This window comes from Hypomesus transpacificus, chromosome 19 (genome assembly GCF_021917145.1).
Source record: "Hypomesus transpacificus isolate Combined female chromosome 19, fHypTra1, whole genome shotgun sequence".
In the NCBI taxonomy this organism is placed as follows: Eukaryota; Metazoa; Chordata; class Actinopteri; order Osmeriformes; family Osmeridae; genus Hypomesus; species Hypomesus transpacificus.
Window position 1 is genome coordinate 8733502 of NC_061078.1, and position 19863 is coordinate 8753364.

Consider the following 19863-nt stretch of genomic DNA (forward strand, 5'->3'; position numbering starts at 1 on the left):
ACTGTATGTGAGCAGAATTAGCGGCAGTCTATAATTTGAACGACGTAATGCCTATCCTAAATCCTCAACAGAATGACTAGCTAATTATAAAAATGGAAGATAATCTGCATGGGTACTTTTGTCATCGGTCATGTTACTCTTATATCTGGCAAATGCAGAGTGGTTGTATTTGGTCATGACAAAAACGAGCTCCCTGCTAGGCAGTGGCCTGATTCCGTCTGACAACCCAGCAGAAACTTCTCTCCATGGGCTTCTCACACCATTACTGGAGTGGTGACCCGTCTGGTGCTAAAAACCACGTTGACTGGGGCCTATTTAGATTCATCTCCTCTGATTAAATCAGCCACCCGGCCCCACTGGAGAACTCATTTCCACATCGCTTCACAATTTTCACAGTTTAGAAAACACCTGTCATAACAGAGTTGCTTCATCGCCTCCGGGTCTGCTGAAAGAGACGATTACAGATATGACTTGTTAGAGAAGCAGAGGAGAGATGAAGAGAACACTTAGAAGCTCAGAAAGAGTGTTCACTTTTAGATTTTACGCTAGACTACAATGACTTGCCTCTTGCTGACTGTTAGCAAAGGTACTCTGACATGACACAGATTGAAATGAAACTTGCCCGCTTCAACCAATCCTGTCATTCCCTGTACTCACTATTAGTTTTTTTCACAATATGATCTTCTCAGTCAAGGACTTCCTAGCAAGATTCTATACTACAATAAATAAATTCTCACATTAAGAGAAGTATTTGCTATTGGATTGTTTGCTAAAAGCATGCCGTCTGTTAAATACATACGTTTAAGCATGCAAACAGTAAAAGTTAGGATTTGGCCAACCACCTTACCTTACATTTTATAGTACTTTTTACTTTATTTTTATTCACAATATCACTTCAAACATGACAATAATAATACAGTTGGGGTACAAGACCAATTGGGTAGAGTGAAAGGGTCCCCCAAAGAAGCTAGGAAAGGTTATAGGTGGGGGCCGATGATTCATGAAAGGGTAGTGGTACAGACTATAGGATACACAATACCACAGATGATGCACAAGTACATACATAACATTACATACATTCAATCATACACATACATCCCAGTAGTCCATGAAAAAATATTTTTTATATTAGGTATAGGTTAATAAGAAAATATTTTTTAGTTGTCTTTTGAAGTTGGAAATAGAGGTCAGCACCTTGAGGCCTTCATCAATCCCGTTCCAGATCTGCGGCCCCCTACAGACAACACTCATATTGGCACGCACATGTCGACGACAATTCCTGATATGAGTGGTTTGATTTTCGTTTTTTATGTATGCTGGGGGCTGGAAATGAAATGCTACAATACAATAGCATTTATATTACTACTGCCACATCAAGTGTTCATAGTCAGTTTACTAACAAGAATAAGGTCCATTTGTGAAACCTTAAGCATTAAAGTTGTTTCCATCATGAGGTCTCCCTGGACTGTTATTGTGTGTGTACAGTTATGAAACTGGTAAAGTTATGTCAACCTGATGGCATTTATTTGAATAGGTATCAAGCAAGTCATGTAAACTTCAGACATTTCATAATAAAAACTCTTAATTCCTTAATTACTGTTTTTTTCTGACTCTGCCTTTTTTTCGCATGTGAAAGATTGCTTAGTGTGTTAGACCTGATATTTTTGCATACTTTCCGTTTGCCCAAGGCAGCATATAGGTCATCCACTATGTCATCCACTATGCTTAAACTAGCCTCTCATCCATGACCTCTCAGGAGTTTATTGATGTTTCAATGCAATTCCATGTATAGCAGTCCAGGAGAAGCTGGACTGCCATTGACCTAGCATTTATTTTGAGAGGGCATACTGTTTATGTCAAGATGATTGATTTCACTGCACAACGTTTTATTTTAAACATCTGTATATGAGAATTACACTACCATTTTGTCATTCAAACTGTCATTTGGAATGCTTGAACTATATTGCACTGATAATATAATAATAAATGGTTAACAATGATCACTAGTTTTACTGTAACTGTCAAAGAGATGTGGCAAGACAGACATAAGGAAAAATATTGACTTTGTTGTTGTTTTTCCTCAGTCTTTGGTCCCTTTTGAAATCTAGGGCAGTGCTGGGTTAGGGAGCTCACTGAAGGCTTCCATATTTCCAAATAGGCAGGATTAAAAAATACATCTACAGAACTACAAACCACAAATGATACAGTTATTATTATATTTACATTTTTAGATATTTTAAATGTTAATGTATATTTGTTTTATATGTTGTATTTTCAGAATTGTTATACTGTATATGGACTTTCTCCTTCAGGAGCATAGTCTGATATCTGTCACCTTTCTAATATTATTCTCTATTCTCTTTTACAGCGAGGACCAGCAGCCATTGAACTATGAATGCCGAACACGATGATCTCTTCCCTCCAGCGCCTGACAATGAGAGGTCCTAGGCTTAAGGGGGCCCTGTCCAACCCCTTCTTTGTGCTACTGTTGACCCTCCAAATTCTGGTGGTAGCTGGGCTAGTCCGTGCCCAGACATGCCCTTCTGTCTGTTCTTGCAGCAATCAGTTCAGCAAGGTAATCTGCACACGCCGGAGCTTGCGTGATGTCCCTGATGGCATCTCCACCAACACACGTTACCTGAACCTTCAGGACAACCTCATTCAGGTAATTAAGGTGGACAGCTTCAAGCACCTGCGCCATCTAGAGATCCTCCAACTGAGCAAGAACCATATACGCAACATAGAGATTGGTGCCTTTAATGGGTTGGCCAGTCTCAACACTCTGGAACTCTTTGACAACCGGCTCACTACCATCCCCAACGGAGCATTTGAGTACTTGTCCAAGCTGAAGGAGCTTTGGTTACGGAATAATCCCATTGAAAGCATCCCGTCTTATGCCTTCAACCGCGTACCCTCATTGCGAAGGTTAGACCTGGGTGAGCTTAAGCGATTGTCCTACATCTCAGATGGAGCTTTCAAAGACCTGAGCAACTTGCGCTACTTAAACCTTGGCATGTGTAACCTTAAAGAGATCCCTAACATCTTACCTTTGGTGCGGCTTGAAGAGCTGGAAATGTCAGGAAACCAGCTCACAGTCATTCAGCCAAGCTCCTTTACCGGGTTAGCAAACCTTCAGAAGTTGTGGATGATGCATTCCCAGATCCAAATAATTGAGCGAAACTCTTTTGACGACCTCCAGTCTTTAGTAGAGCTCAACCTGGCACACAACAACCTCACCTTGCTTCCACATGACCTCTTCACCCCATTGCATCGTCTAGAGCGTGTCCATCTTCACCACAATCCTTGGAATTGCAACTGTGACATCTTGTGGCTCAGCTGGTGGCTAAAGGAGACAGTCCCTGCTAACACCAGTTGCTGTGCCCGATGCCATACCCCGACCAGCTACAAGGGCCGCTATATTGGGGAGCTGGAGCACAGCTACTTCCAGTGCGATGTCCCCGTAATCCTGGAGCCACCTGCTGACCTCAATGTTACAGAAGGTATGGGCGCAGAGCTCAAGTGTAGGACAAGCTCGTTGACATCCATCAGCTGGTTGACACCTAACGGTTCATTGGTGACACACGGAGCATATAAGGTGCGCTTGGCAGTCCTAAACGATGGGACACTGAACTTCACCAGTGTGACCATGCAGGACACTGGGACTTATACCTGCATGGTTAGCAACACAGCAGGCAACATATCTGCCTCTGCAGTGCTAAATGTGACTTCCGTAGAAAATAGTGGGGTCACTTATTTTACCACAGTCACAGTGGAAACTACTGAGTCATTTGCAGATGAGAGCCAGACACAGGCACTTCCACCTTATGGCTGGGTGTCATCTTCAACCACCAGGGGGCCCCTGGTTTCAACAAGGACCACAGAACTGACATACACTATCCCTGTTCTGGACCTGGATGGAGAGGGTGCCCTCAATGGCCTTGATGAAGTAATGAAGACTACAAAGATCATCATTGGTTGCTTTGTCGCTATTACACTCATGGCTGCCGTTTTACTGGTCATTTTCTACAAGATGAGGAAGCAACATCATCAGCAGGATCCTGATGGCCCTGCCTCCTCCATGGAGGTCATCACTGTGGAGGAAGAGTTGGCAGGGGTTGCCGCCATGGAAACTCACTTATCTCTGCCCCCATTGGATCACTACAACCACTATAACACTTACAAGAGTGCTTATCACCATCCCCCCATGATGAGCTCCTTGCACAGCTCGGCCACACAAGAACCTTTACTTATTCAAGCCAGCTCAAAAGACAATGTGCAAGAGACCCAAATTTGATTTAGCATCATTCTAGTCAAATTCTGTATTTCACATCTGATACAGGGAGTACGAGGGGCCAAATGAGGAGGAATAACTTGACATACTGTGACACATGTGAAATGTGTCATCAACTGAAAATGGAGGATGCGCTGTTTCAAAAAGTGTCTTTACAAAACAACGATTATTTATTAAAAGTATGTCTAGTGGCTAAAGGAAGAAAATGTAATATGTATTAGCATTTTAGCCCCTGTTCTTATTTTTTCTGTCTTATATGCTTTAAGAGAAAGAATGGTTTACTGCTAGCAAATATTTAAAATAAGATTGATCAACCATACCCAGCCAATCCTAAATGAATGCACTTGCCAAATGTAACAACCCATATTAGATTTGATGACATTATTTGATTACAGTTGAATATAGAATAGTGTCCCCCTGAAAGAAATACTTCATTTGCACATCCCATGTTGTTATACAATGAATGTTATTATTCTTGGTGTCCTACAGATACTGTAGACCTATACACATAATAGAAAAGATGCAGTGGATGGATTCTTTCATATAATATCATATTCCACCTGTCACTCAAAGAAGATGAGATACATTTGTTCTTTTTCTGGGCTGTTAATGAAATGAGCAATGAGGCCAACACGCCTGGGGAGCGAGGCAGCCAAATTACTGAACTTGCATTTCCCTAGTGGCTCTTAAACAACAACTATACATCTTTCACTTTAATTAAGATGAAGGTCTCACACACCCTGTCTCTTCCCTTTCTCCTCCCTTTCCATTGCTTACTTCTACTTAACAACCTTCTCTCTCCTTATCAACCCTCCTTCCATTTTGCTATCTATTCTTTCATCTATTCTCTCTTCTCTCCCTTTACCCGCTCCCCCCATATCCCTCCAAATCTTCCCAACCCTAGCTCACAAACACTCCTCTGTTTCTCCTAGGCACATTTTCGTTAACCATGCCATATCTCGTTTGTCTCGCTTTATCCTTCGGCATGTGTCAATCCACAGAATATGTGGAAAATAAAGGGGAGCATAAGGCTCCGCTCAGTGGCACCCCCATTAGCACTGCAATGATCTATGTCCAAGCAGTGTCGCGTTACGTTGGTATCACCCTGAGGTCATGCAAGCGCGGGTGCTGATAGTCCATCTGTTAACACAGATAAGGAAGCAAATGAACTAGCCAAGTAATTCTGTGTGACCCTGGTAGCTAACAAGAAGGCTAACACACTTACTCAACAGCTACCTACATTTACTCACTAAGCAGACGCTTTTATCCAAAGCGACCAAGAAAGAGCTTTACAAAAAGTGCATAGGTCAGTGATCATAAACAACGAGATGTCCCCAAAAACATTGCGGGTAGCCAAACATGACAATACATTGTGACTATAAATATCTAATTAATCAGTATCTGGAGTCCATTGCTAGGCTTTCAGGACATTGAAGAGGTGATGGCAAAACATAGACGTGTCAACATTACCTCTAATGGGAGGTAGTGGCCTTTAATCAAAAAGACCCCTAGTCTATTTGGCCAAACCATCTTTGATGTTAAATCATTTGTCATCCTTCCATCACAACACTCTCTCCTCATTTTCTGTTTACTCGTCTTTGCTTTTCAATATTTCAGTAGAAATAAAGATGTAAAGGTGATGATAAAGAAAAAAGTGCAGGAGGTAGAGCAAAGAAGATCTACAAATGGATATATTGTGGATATGAAGAAAGAACAGTGAAAAATAGATAAGGCCTAAGGAGGTAGAATAGCTGTCAGACAGTCACCATGGAAACACTGACCTTACGTAGAGCTCAGAAAGTAGATATCCCTTTCACTTTGGTCTGGATGCAGCAGTACACACACAATTTAACTGTTGTGCTATTTTACAAATCTAGCACTAGATTTTACTATAACTGTCTTTAAAAATAACTGACACATTTCAATTACATTAAGATGAATCAAGTATGAAATCCGTATGTTCTACTTAATAAAAATGAATACAAATGGACTTAGATTTGAACAATTAGCAAATGCTTGAGCACATGATTAAGTCAATTGATAGATCTTGACCACTGTGGGTAATGACTCATTACGCTTCACCTAATGACACAAGACTGCAATATCATGAGTGTTGTACATGCTTGTTTGGGTATTCATATTTGGCTGTACAATACTAATACAAACCATTGTTCTACAGTAATTCATGAACTCATGCCCATGGTAATCAGGTACTACTTGGAATACTGGAATGGAATATTCTAGCCACAGGTTTTACCAGGCTTCTACGTCTGGTACAATCTTGAAACGATTAAGAAGATAATGATTCTGTATATCAGCGATCAAATGTGAACCATTCTTTCACTTGTAGAGGACTTCTTTTTGAATACTCTTATTTCATTTATACTTTTGGTGGCTGAATGATTCAGTTTTCATGATTTGCGAAATGTAGGCTTTAATGTATGATTTATTTATTTATTTTACTTGGTTAGCTAAAGTAGAGTTACCTACCCAGTTGGTTTTATTTGGAGTCTCATAGAATGTATGTATGCCTCTATTTGAGCAGTAAACTATTTCAGTATAGTACAGCAAGCATACATGGTAGAAGAAGGTGAATGACTAAAATGTAAAAAGTAGTTCAAGGATTTTTATGTTTTACTATAATGAGTTTGATTTGAATCAGCAACCCAATTATGAAATTATTCAGTTTAGTTCGACTGTTGATGTGAGGGGGTGAAAATTGGTATGTGTTTCCTTCTCTTAATTTTGGAGAGAATTACAGTATCCTCAAATGTTACATTTATACAAGACGTATTTTCAAAAATAACATGCAAAAAACTTTATGATCGTAATTTTACATGGGCTTACATGTTGAAATGCAAAGAAGGCTCACAGGACAATATTCAGATTTCTCTATCAATGACCTTTCCCAAGGATGGTGTACATTTATTCATACCAGAGATTGTAGTTCATACAGAAATACAAATAAAACATTGCATTTTTTTCCAGGATGTGCTGTACAAACTTTGATGACATGTTTTCAGGGATATGTGGTTTCTTTCTCCCTCCTTCTTGCATGCACACAAAACACATTCATGTTTTAACTCCTATGGTAAATCTATAACTGTGTGTGGTGATACTAACATATACAAAATGTATGTTTTTAAGACATGAGGTACTCTTCAAAGGAATTTAGTTTATTTTATGGTCACATAAGGATGCAGATCTCATTAATAAAATGAGGAAGTGCTCTTTTAGCTGTGCTGCCAAATACAGACGATGAATGTCTTATTTGCTATTTTCCTATTGATTGGGTTGGTATTGACTGAAAAGGTAAGCACCGCTTAATTTTTTATATGATATACCATAGAACATGCCATTGCACCAGTTGGATTTAAGAGTGGAATGTATGCACATACATGGTACCAGACAAAAATAGATTTACTGTGTTCAGTACTTTTCTAAACGTACATACAGTCCTAGCTTTTTCCAATTCTAGGCCACATAGACAAAATGATTGTCTCTAGGATACTAGGTCAGTGTTTAATTAATTCATAGGAATCTGAGTGAATTGAATCATCTCTAAAAAAACATATTTGTCAACACTTTATTTAAGGTTACATTAACTTACATGTAACTACATAGCAATACCTGTAGAAAATAATTGTATTTTCATAGGAATTGCCATGTAAGTGTTAGTATTCTCTGACACCTAATGGTTGGATTAAATACAAAATACTAAGCAAAATGACATCAGCAGATATGTGGAACAGCAGACTTGATCCAATAATTAGTGAATCTCATGTCCTTCAGGCCCCACATATAGCAGATGATAGAGTATTGTAGAGTTGGGTGCAAAGTGTCTCATTGTAGGGTGTGGTCAGTAAATATGGATAGGTGCTGCTATGTGCTCACCATGGTTGTCTTAACTTTTAGTTGAGTTCACATCATGAACATAAATTACACACAGAGCTCCTTGCTTCAGTACTATTGCTTTAGTACTATGTACTATCGAAAAATCCAAACCAGTACAATGTGCCAAGCCTTTTCTGTGGTTATTTTTCAACAAAGTTGTATTGCATTCATTATTGTTTCAAAGTTATCAGGGCAAAATGGTCTCCCATACCTATTTGGACCTCATTCCTCTGATCCACATTGTTATGTATAAAATGTGGCAGTCTAAAGTGAACTTTGTCTTGATTTCCATATTGCTATTACCAAACCCTTCTTTTTAGACCCAAAGGAAGGGCTAAATAAGGACCCAATATGTGTCGAGTGAAGAGGAATTCATTTGGAATTGGGCCCATAAGAGAGGAAGGTTTGCAACTATGCGTTTCCTTTAGAACTTGTGTAAGCACTTTTCTTGTGTTAGGATCCTGGAAGGAAGCCAAACTTTAAGAAATAACCTCAATCACCTTTTGAAAGGATTACATACATTGACATTTTGACATTTGTAAACACAAATTAGATCTTACTTTTTGGATGTATGTGCCAGCTACCTGGCACACGACTGGCTTTAAAGGGTCCACTCAATGCAGTGTGTTAGCTGTGATTCACTTCTACAATTAGTTGCAAGGGGACAGTCCACAATCAAATAGCACAATGCATTTCTTCTTTACCAACACATAGCATTAAACATTTGATTACATCTTTATCAACAACCCACAATATGTCCTGTAAGGCTCTTTGAGTCTGATGGAAATTAAATTTCATTTAGGTGTATCTGTAGAATTTGAAACATTTTGGTCACCTTCAATAGCTATTGTGGATAACTTTTAATAGTTTATAATTTGGTGTTATGTTCCCTCATAATTTCAGCGTTAATTTAATGTTACATGGCTGTCACATTTTCACATTCAGGTATTCAAAAAAAGGTTTTGGGTTCGGCCTCCCTTGACTCTCTCCTTCAAAAATAAGAGAACATAATATGTTTAAACAAATAGATTGATAAATAATTTACTAAATAACACCTTAGCTAGACCATGCAATTAATGAATTTAGCATGAATTCTGGATTTCATGTGCTTTCTGGCAGCGGCAGTGGAGTTTGGCCTGTAGTATGAAATGTGAGAAAGAGGTCCTTCGTTTCCACATTGATCATGTAATTATAGTGAGGGCAAACGGCCATGTGACTGACCTCCAGATATTTTGATATCTTGCCACAGAGACAGAGTTGATTTTCAGCACATCATGATGAGTTATGAATGGGGAGAAGCTATTGCTCTAAGCTTCAGTCCATCGCCCCCTGTGGTCCCCGACACTGGTGCAGAGTAATTTATTGGACCCTTACAATATGTGTGTGTGGGTGTGTGTTTGTGTGTTCCTTAGTGATGGATAGACCTGGGACCATGACGAATCACTGGAAGTGCATCAGTTAATTAATTTGGCCTCTGCCGCTCAACCGTCATGAGAGGGCAAAGAACTCAGTGTGTGTAATCCCCTGGCTTAGAGGAAATATCTACACTGTAAAATGGTGGATAATTGTCACCCCTTATGGGGCTAAAAAAAGAAGAAGCCATATGGAAAAATAGATGGTTATAAACTCATTAGACACTGATGAGTCTCCAATTTATGTTGTTATTTTTGTTTTGTATTTGCTCTACAGTTTGTAGTTTCTTTTATTTGATAAAGGATGATCACAACATTATAGATTGTTTTAGTCAAACTTGTTCAGAAAAAAACTCATGTGGTTTTTATATCTTACAATATAGTACTGTGGTTAAGATCCCTTGATAATGAAAGTGTGTTTCTTTCATAATTTTTTGTTAGTTATTGCGCACAGTTATACAGTAATAATTATGTTTATGGCAAATGAAGAGTATCAAATGTGTAGTACCTCTAGTGGTGAAAATGTTTTTTTTTTAAATACCCTTCAAGACACCTACCTATGAATGATTTGGTAATAATCTAATATCAAAATTGTTAATCAATAATGGTATTTTGACTAATTAGAGGCACAAGTCTCAAGGCGTCTTTCAACCTGGAATGTGAATTTCAATTTCTTCACTTCCACTTCTACAGCTTGAGAAAAATCCTTAGATTCCTTCTCTCTTATCTAGAAGTCTCCTCGTCTCCATGTAAGAGTAATTAAGCACTAACATGAGATGTCTGTCTGCAGCTAAACTGTAATTACCATCCACATTACGCCAAAAGGGCGTTTGTAGTAATTAGCATTCCCCCACTGCAGTCTTGAAAATGAACACCAGAGAAGGAGCATTTAGTCTCCCTTTCAATGCAAGTAGGAGAACTGAGCATTGGTAAGTATGGATGCTTAATAGTATAAAACCTATCTCACTGTACACACTAGCAATACCTCTGTGGCTTTAGCATTTTAATCCCTCTAATGTAAATTGTGATGTTTTGTATTGACAGGGACACACATGCACAATGTGTAGATCACAGAATGATATACATTTGTCATGTAAAATATATGAAACTAGATTTTATCAAAAGGCCTTCAAGGACTTGCAGGATAAGGGTACTGTGCTGCAGCTTAGTCACAATGCACACCTACAGCACTAGGTAGACTTTTGGCAGCCTTTTATAGGATGCAGACTTGAAACCAATTAGATCATATCATGGGTAGGGAAGCTAGGCCAAAATACAGTACAGCAACAAAGTTGTTTTTAAACTGAAATCAGTTGCCAGACAATCTGTCCTGACTTGCTCAGAGACTGAAACCTAATCGGGCCAAAATCAAGTGTCAAAAGCTATAGTCTGACCTGCTCTGTTGATGCTGTGGGGTTCTGGACAGCACAGCACTGTCTCCTGCCCTTCTCCATTGAGTCTGACTATGCACTGAAGTGAGAACATGAAAAGGAGTGGCACTTGTCCAGAAATGAGCTGCTTCCTGTTACAAGATTAATTGGTAAAACAGAGAAAGGATTGTTCAACAAGATAGTAGGCTGGGATAGGATACATATAAATGGCGGGTTGTAGAGACACACTTCAAGTCAATGACAGGATATTGCCATGCAGTTAAATCATAAACTTACTGTAACTATTTAAATTTTCAATTAAACTGGTTTCATCTTGTGTGATCCCCATGTACAGTAAGTCTTTAAATGGCTGGGTAGTGCACCCTAGAGCCCCATGTTTCATTTTAGTGTTCAAACTAATGACACAAGCGTGGTTCCTACTGAATCAACTGCTCCCCTGGTAGCCTTGTAATCTCCAGTACAAAACAACACACTTCGTGTTTCGATTTCCTTCCCAGGGTTCAGATCCAGCTGTGTGACTTCATAGTAACACTTTGTTAGAACCACAGGCAAAGTTTGCACTGCCTTTTTAATACTATTATAGATGCATTCATGATTATGCCACAATAAAGATTTATAATGAAACAAATGATGAAGCCATAAGACACTTTAGATACAGTGATCTAAAGTGTACTGCCAGACCCCCTAGCAATATTTGCTTAATTTTAAAGCACTGTAACAATCTTCAATACACTGTAATATACTGACTTCCTATCACACAGCAGCATTATTGTTATTAAACAATGCAATAACATCTTATAAGATACTACCTAGTGCTACTACTATTAGTTAAGACACACGCAGGACAGTAATAGTAGGAATATTCTCATTGATAATAGGTGCCAAATGGGACAGATCTGGGCTATGTATTAATGTATTGCTTTTGTCAAATAAGAATGACACTGACTCCTTGTTGGATGTTGGTGCTCAATCCAACAATATGCTGCATGTTGCTTGAATCAATACTCAATTGCATTGAAAGTACATGCTCTCCCAATGCAGAAGGCTTATTTATTAATTTTAAACCCTGGGCAGTATTTTAATGGGTTCAAGTGAACAGGCAATGCTTGCATTGTAGATCAAAAAATAATCTAAAGATTCCTCCTCCAAAGATCTAAAGATCTTCCTCACTCCTTACTACAGTCATATAATATACAACTTCCTTGGTCCTCAGCATACTATACCAGTACCGTATGCAGAAAACCAAAGGATACTGACCCAATAATCCCAAGAAGGTTGCTCAATGGTGTTTCTATGTGGTCTCAAATGGTTTGTTAAATGTTGTAATAATGCTTGTGTAGAGGGAAGGGAGAATGTTCAGATTTGATGTCCATATGTTGATACTGGCTTGATAAAAGATTGCTGTTGTGGAAGGTTTATGCCTGTTCAAGAAGGATAATTGGAAAGTTAAAGGTTGATTCAAAAATATATTGTTATGTCATAGTCCAGTTCTTCAGATCGAAATAGATCTTTTTAATAGCCATTTATTTTGTATGTTACAACACCTATGTTGCTCCACCTCTTTGATAACCCTAGGTCTCAAATTTGGAATGGACTGCACTGATATCTAAGTGACATTCCCAAAAATGTAAATGGACAGCAAAGGAGATCTTACTTTGAGTAAAACATAATGATGGATCATTTTTCTCATAGCTATTAAGTATAAAACTGAAGGGAACAATACACAGCAAAACAATTTCAACCTTGTTTTTGAGATGGACTTGCCAAATGTAAACTACAAACTTTTAATCCAAGGTGATATCTGTTTGGATGAATTTCCAATATTTGGGATGGTTGTGCTGGACATATTTCAATGTCCAAAAATACCTAGGTCTGATTTGGGATTCAGTTATTTCGTTATTGCACAACTCAGTCTAACAGTTAGAAAAAAACGTGTATGATCAAATGCTGACTTTTAATTCATCATAAATTATGTATTTCACTATCAGTTCAGAGGTTTAAATATGTTGTGTAGTATGGAGTGTATAATATATTTGATTTAATTGTGGGGCTAACTCAATTATTCACAGTCCTCTTCTTCCCAAAATAGCTTTCCTGAGCTGACCTGTACATAAGGGTGGAATGTTGTGTATGGCTGAATTCTAGAAGGTACAAATATAGTAAGCTCCAAATTATGTGATTTTAGGGTTGAATGTTAAAATGAGAAGGAATGACTCAGTGTTGTTGCTTCTGAGATTTGATGCATCAACCAAACACACCACATGGCACACAAAAGAATGTTCTTATTTTCATTTCACTGAAGTGTGATATTATAAGGAAGTTTCTCATTGCCTTACACAGTCCTTTGCATTTTTGTTAAACCCTGCAAGGTATTTTGAGCTGCAAGTGTTGGGTAGTAGAGGAGGGCAGACAAGGCAGTGCTCCATAGTCTGGTGTGTTTCTTTGCATTCACAGCTGGTTGGGTCTTGAATCCCCATCTGACCAGATATCTTTGGATCGTCCTGTTCTCGTTCTGAGGCGATTGAGCGTTTTCCATTGAGCCCATGATGTTTCTGAGCCAGGGGGTAGGTTTTCAGTAGGGGTAATGTTAAAACATTCTTTCAAATCATGCTCTCGGGTTGTGCATGACATCTGTTGTGCAGCAATTACTTTGACAGCACCTCAGTGAAAAGTAACATTCTGAATCACTATATGCTACAGTACAGCCTCCAGGGTGAAGCACAGTTCACAAAGTGCTTTGGAAGATAAAGAAAACATTGCTGTGTTCTTGCTGATAATACACCACAGCTTTTAGGGAGCACAGGACCAGCAGGGTCAAATGATATCCTGTGCAGCATGCTCGGAGGAACTGCACTGTGAAGTGTACTGTATCTAAACAATTCTCAGACATACCACTAACCTCTAAATATTATTTTCCAGAATAAGCTTGATTATATAAGTCTATTAATACTACATCTGTTGGTGAGAACAGACTCACAGTTCTTCCCAGTCAGCAGTAAGAAGTAGGTCACATCTCGTTCAATACCTTTTTAATTCAGTATGTTGACAGTTGTTTAACAAACATATTCCACTATATGGAGACACCAAGCTAAATTGTACAATACTATATTAAAGTATATTTTAGAACAATCAAGTTTTTGGGGATTCTGGCATTTTCCGTTGGATTGCCATGGAATGGCTGTGGCAAAATATGACATAGCGACAATAAGTGGGTCAACAAAAAAAGTTACAGAAGGCAGTTTTTAAGAGCTTAAACAGAGTACAGAGGCAGCAGAGGAAGGCAAACAGATTACTTTTCACCCTCTCCCACATTGGATTAAAGGGAGATAGCAAGAATGGGAATGGAACAATTTATTTAAGGCAGCTCACACCCTCAAGAGTCAAAGATGGGGACGTTGAAAACACTGATGGTATTCTGTGAATACTCTTCAGTCTTTTCAGCATGGAGAAAGATTTCTTTCTGGAGGGAGAGTCCACAGATATGTATGATAAATATGTATAGTTTGGAGAGTTAAAAAAAGAGAATTGCAATACACATCACTGTGGAGCGATATTTGGTTTTATCATAATTTTTTTGCTGATGTGGATCTGCATTGCATACTTGTCATCATTACTTTGTTGGCGTCTTGTATAATAGTTTCTTTTTTTGGCAGAAATATAAGAAAGGCTTATGAACATAAAAGCTCACATTCATGGAGCTCTTTCATGGCTATAATCAAGTACTCCTAACATAAAGGCCTACAAATATAGCAAACTATTTCCTCCAGGATTGTAGTCACTACCATAAGCCTTGTCTAAAACTATAACCCAATCTTGGTGCATTTGGAGATAAAATAATATTTTGACAGGATCATACAGAACACAATGTTCATCACAACAAGCATCACACAAAGAAAACTGGTTTTAAAGATGTATGGTGATTCATGGTGCATGCAGGAGACTCCAAGCGCTGTCAGTCAGCATCTCGTCATATCACTCTGCACCACTTTAGCAGGCGGTCAGCGCTTTACTTCTGTACCCTCCAGGTTGTGGGAAATCCACATCCATACACACATTTCTTTTTTTGGGGGGGGGGTCTATTACCAGTAATGCTCACAGTTACAGGATGAGGCTCATTCATGGGAAAACATGTTCAAATTCACATGCACAGTTTTGTTAGAATTGTAAGATGACAAAAAATGTGTTAATTATTTCAATATACAAAATTAAAAGTGCTTATCGTTACACACTTTCCAACTCAGCCTCTGTGTGTGTAATATGAATATCTACCTGCATTATTTCTTTCCAATTATTAGGGCTATGGATAGGTCATTGTGCAAGTAAATTACCTGCTTTGCATTAAATAATCACATCCCCTTGGTTTGAGAGTATAAACTGCATTTAATGAACAATGAGATGGAGGGACAACTCACTCAGATTTTTGTATTCCTTGCTGGGATCTTTTTAGGTGAAGTTAGGTAAGGCTGTACACTATTACGCAAATCAGTTGTCTTTCAACCAAAATTTAAGTTATCTTTCAGGTAACTTATCTCCCCACCCTCACACCCACAGCACATGTTCTAGCAATGCCCTACCCAGAGCACTACTCAGATGGCTGGGCTTTCTTCAATAGTCAGGTTAATTACTAAAGAGTTTCCTCGATATATATTGGAATCAACATATTTGGATATGGGTAGATACCGTTTTAAAGCTGCAGTTCACTGCATAAAAACATAGGTGTCTGTGAGGTCTATCACAATATCACTCTCTGATTGAAGGAATCTGAGCATTGCTGAAGAGCCCAGTATCATATTTTAAGTATTTGATGCAGTGAATACTTTTTTAATCTGTTGCATAAGCAAAGAGGTTGGGGATGTAGAATGGAGTAACTCTGGTCTTCTAGTCAATCAACCCTAACTTTAACAAGTTGAAATATTAAATGCTGAATATTAGTATATTTGAAGTTGATCCAGTGTTTCTGTTCTTTCATTGTATGTATTACAGCTCTGGGAAAAATTACGAAACCACTGCACCGTTTTGCAGTGGCCTCTTAAATGTTACCCTTCTGTTCCTCACTCAAAATTATCCTCAACTTTTTTTTTTAAGGAAATAAAAAGGTGCTTAATTTTTTCCAGAGCTGTATATTGTAAGCACTGCCCAGTGTTGCATTGACTTGTTAACCAAATTGTAAAGTACATTTTCTTGTTTAACCCTGAATTAATCATTGCTATCTGCAGAGACAAATACGTTATATAATTATAAAATTTAATTCTAAAAGTATTTCTAGACAATAACAGTATATTCAGTTAATAGTCTATAACAAAATCAAATTCCTTAACTTCACACTGTAGATGTCTTGTTAACCAACAATGTAACTAAACATTTTCATGCCACCATTGTCTGGATCCATCAACCAAATCTGTAGGGTTCATGTTTTAGTTAGTTAAAGATACAATTACAATCACTCTCATTACATTCATCCCTATGGGGTGCATACATTCCCATTTGGGAAATGGCGTCCATCTCGTGTCCATGCTTAATAAATGGATTTAAGATCCATTAGCTGATGAGATTGGAAATGACATTGTGTCCTTCAATGTGAACTAAATTGCATCAATTTTCTAAGATATTATGTGTGAGTAACACCCCTTGTACATGTCAATCAATCCTCTTATCTGCTTCTCCTGGGAAGTTTGTCATCAGTCTGTTATTGTGGCTCAATGGGTGAATGGAAACTCAGCATCTGAAAAAGGCTAAATATGTTAGTTTGTAAATAACTATATCTACTCAAGAATGATAATTACTATAGTTTAACCGAAATTCACTTTGGCTGATTAAGGACAATGAAAATATGTTTGTTTTACAAGGCAAAGATACTGTATGTTGAGGTAAGGAAGATTTATGAAAGGATTAAATAGAAAATTACAAATTAAATGTGGTTCAATTCTGGTGTGGTTCAAATTCTTCTACAATTGGTAGCAGTGTTATTGTGCCAATTTAAATGTCTTTTTTATCAATAAAACCGCAGCTTGTACTCCCCAGTTGGTGCTAAAATGCTTTCTTTTGCTAAGTTGATACAACTCCTGTGCAATTGTAGCTATAGTAGTGTCATTGTGATCAGTCAAACAACAAGTATATCAGAACAAGGCTTCTTTTTGGCCTTATATCATATTCAAGACAATTGGGGAAACATTATATACTGCTGATTCCAAATGCAATCTATTTTAGTTTGACAGTCCTTTCTCAATGATGAAGGTATAATGTTCCAAAGAAGTCAAAACTTCGATTGAAGAAATTATTAGGTTTCACGCTTGGTGTTTCAGCTTGAAGGGTTGTTCAAGTAATAATTCATATTACTACAGTATTATGAGTATTAAAAAGTACAGTATTATTATATTAAAAATATGTAGATTACTTGGATTTTACTAACAGAGGACACCATCCACAGAAGTCAGCAAAGACTTACATAACAATATGAATTATATTATGAGAAGTGTGTCAGGGAAGTGACAAACATAGTCGTATATAGCCGCCACAGTCACAAACACAGTTGCCATTGTCACAAACATAGTCACCACAAAGGAAGTATTTATTGCAATATCTCGGCAGGACAAGATTAGTTGCATGGTCACATACTATGTATCTTGATTTGACCAATAAACCAAAGCTTTGTTCAAGTTATCTATCTTTGCCCAAAGCTCTGACAGCAGAACTGGAAATATCTTCAGTATAAGAGGCAGAATAGCATGCAGTCCTCATCCACCTCTATTCACCCCGAAATCTGTGTGCTATACCCATTTAATATCTCTCTGCCTTTCTTTGTTATCACTGCTCCTTTTATTATGTCTGCTCCAAGGCCAATTAGGAGGGGACAAAAAGACAGTGTGAACAAGACCAACTGATGAAAATCAAATGAGGCTGGGAAAAGAGAAAAAAGAACAAAGCATACTCCTAATGAATGCACTTAGGACCCTGTAACTAAACTACTTTATAACACTGAATATGTGAAAAGCCGAGAGCTGAAGACTTTTCAGATATAGGTTTACTCTTACAACAATGAAAATAAGTTCAAAAAGTGTGTAGGTAAGGAAGTACAAACGGTGCGTATGTAAGACAAATATGAGAAATCAGATAGATTTACTGGATGTATTTAACTTGTATGCATACACACACAGCTTCAGTCAGCTAGACTTGATATTGTATACTTTCTGTCAAATGAAGCTGCCAAGAACATTCCAATTCCCTCTTTCCAATTCTGCACTTCAAAGTGCAGATCCAGCTTCCTTCCTTTTGAAATTACTTTTGTGACTTCAGCCCTTGAAGTTCAATGCATTATCTCAACAAAAGAGAAGCCGTATGGTATATTATAGGGTTTCTCACCCCAAAAATGCAGTTTTTCTGCAGTTGCCTTGAGCTCATGCATGCAGGGCTTTCACCCTCAGTGACAAGTGACCTTGCAAAAAATGTGTCCTTGGCTATCTCATCTCAATAGATGACAGAATATCTCAGATATCAGACAATTTCCTTGGCTACTGTACATGTTTGTGCTGAAACAATCCTATTTTCTTGTGGCTATTTTAAAGTGGGAAGGATTTTCCTGAACTAGGAAGTGACATAAATCAAAGGCCCATTCAGGATTCTAGTACACAGATTTGTTCTACAGTCAAATCTAGGCAGATGTGTTTAAGTACTGTAAGCAGTGAAAGTAATTCAAACAGGTCATGATTTCCACTGCTTATTTGCGATTACATTTTCATGTAGGTGAACACACAATCTCTTTTCTCATTCATATTTCCCAGATGTGATAAAAACCTAATCAAGCCAAAAACCTGGCAAGTCCATTTTGAAATCTCTGCACAGTTGGCGCCTACTCGATAATTAAGGGGGAAGAGCAGGAGCTTTGAGTGAGTGTCCCCCTGTGTCCAGGCCATATCTTGACAGACAAGAGAAAATGGTTGTGCACAATGTTGATTTGAGAGGGAACATTTTTCACATTTCCATTTCCTACAGAAGTGGTGGACAATCAAAAGGGGGGATTATGATAGACAAGAGACAGAGAGAAGGGAGGGATGGTACTCACCAATGGGAGGGTTTCCTGCCCTTCATCAAATGTTTCCCCTCTTCATACTGGGAGAGTGATAAGAAAAGAGGATTTGAATTGATTTTGAGTTTATTGGTTTATTGTAATCAAGTTCTTCCATTCACTACTGAAAGACAAAGGTACTGTAGTATGTATTAAGTGAGCAGATATCATTCTGTGCCTATACAGATAGTCATCATACTGTGCCTATACCGAGAGTCATCATTCTGTGCCTATACAGAGAGTAATTTCCTGCCAAGTGTAGGGCTAGGAAATGCAAAATGATTCAGAACCTTTTAGCCACTGATCTTTTACACCCCTAAGCAACACAATCCATATAGTCACAAACACATAAACTAACACACTTGTTAGTTATTGCACTGTAAGACAATGATACAATTCAGAACATTCTAATGATTCAATCAATACAATAACATTTACCTTAATCAGTCCCACTGAAGGTATTGCAGCCTATTTGATTCCAAATATTAATTCAATACATATTATTTACTGTGTGTTGCAATTCCATGTATCCGAAGGTGTTTTACACTAACCTTCCATTAGTTCAAGTAGATTTTTTTTGCATTCCTCTACCCAACAAACAGTTCAGATACAGAGATATACTGCATGAGGATATTGTCGATTAGGAACAAACTCCAAAGTGAGCTTGCCACACTCGAGTAGGCGACTCAACGTTTTAGCAAGGGCTGAGAAGGAGAGGTACCTAGGGATCTCTGTTTGTATTAGGAATTGCCTGTCTCTCTTCTCATTCAACTAAAAAGAATGGCTGATTGCTTGGAGGCAGATGAATTCCCA

General features: G+C 38.1%; 1 protein-coding gene across 1 annotated transcript; it reads left to right on the forward strand.

The window, feature by feature from the left end:
- The first annotated feature begins 2395 nt into the window (after positions 1 to 2395).
- Positions 2396 to 4477, forward strand: lrrc4cb (leucine rich repeat containing 4C, genome duplicate b). The gene has a single exon (XM_047042462.1). The coding sequence runs from the start codon at positions 2396 to 2398 to the stop codon at positions 4292 to 4294; it is 1899 nt and encodes a 632-aa protein (XP_046898418.1). The 3' UTR covers positions 4295 to 4477.
- Positions 4478 to 19863: the final 15386 nt, after the last annotated feature.

Bases quoted from the DNA above. Each gene is read 5' to 3' on its own strand.
- lrrc4cb (XM_047042462.1), top strand. From the start codon at position 2,396: ATGCCGAACACGATGATCTCTTCCCTCCAGCGCCTGACAATGAGAGGT.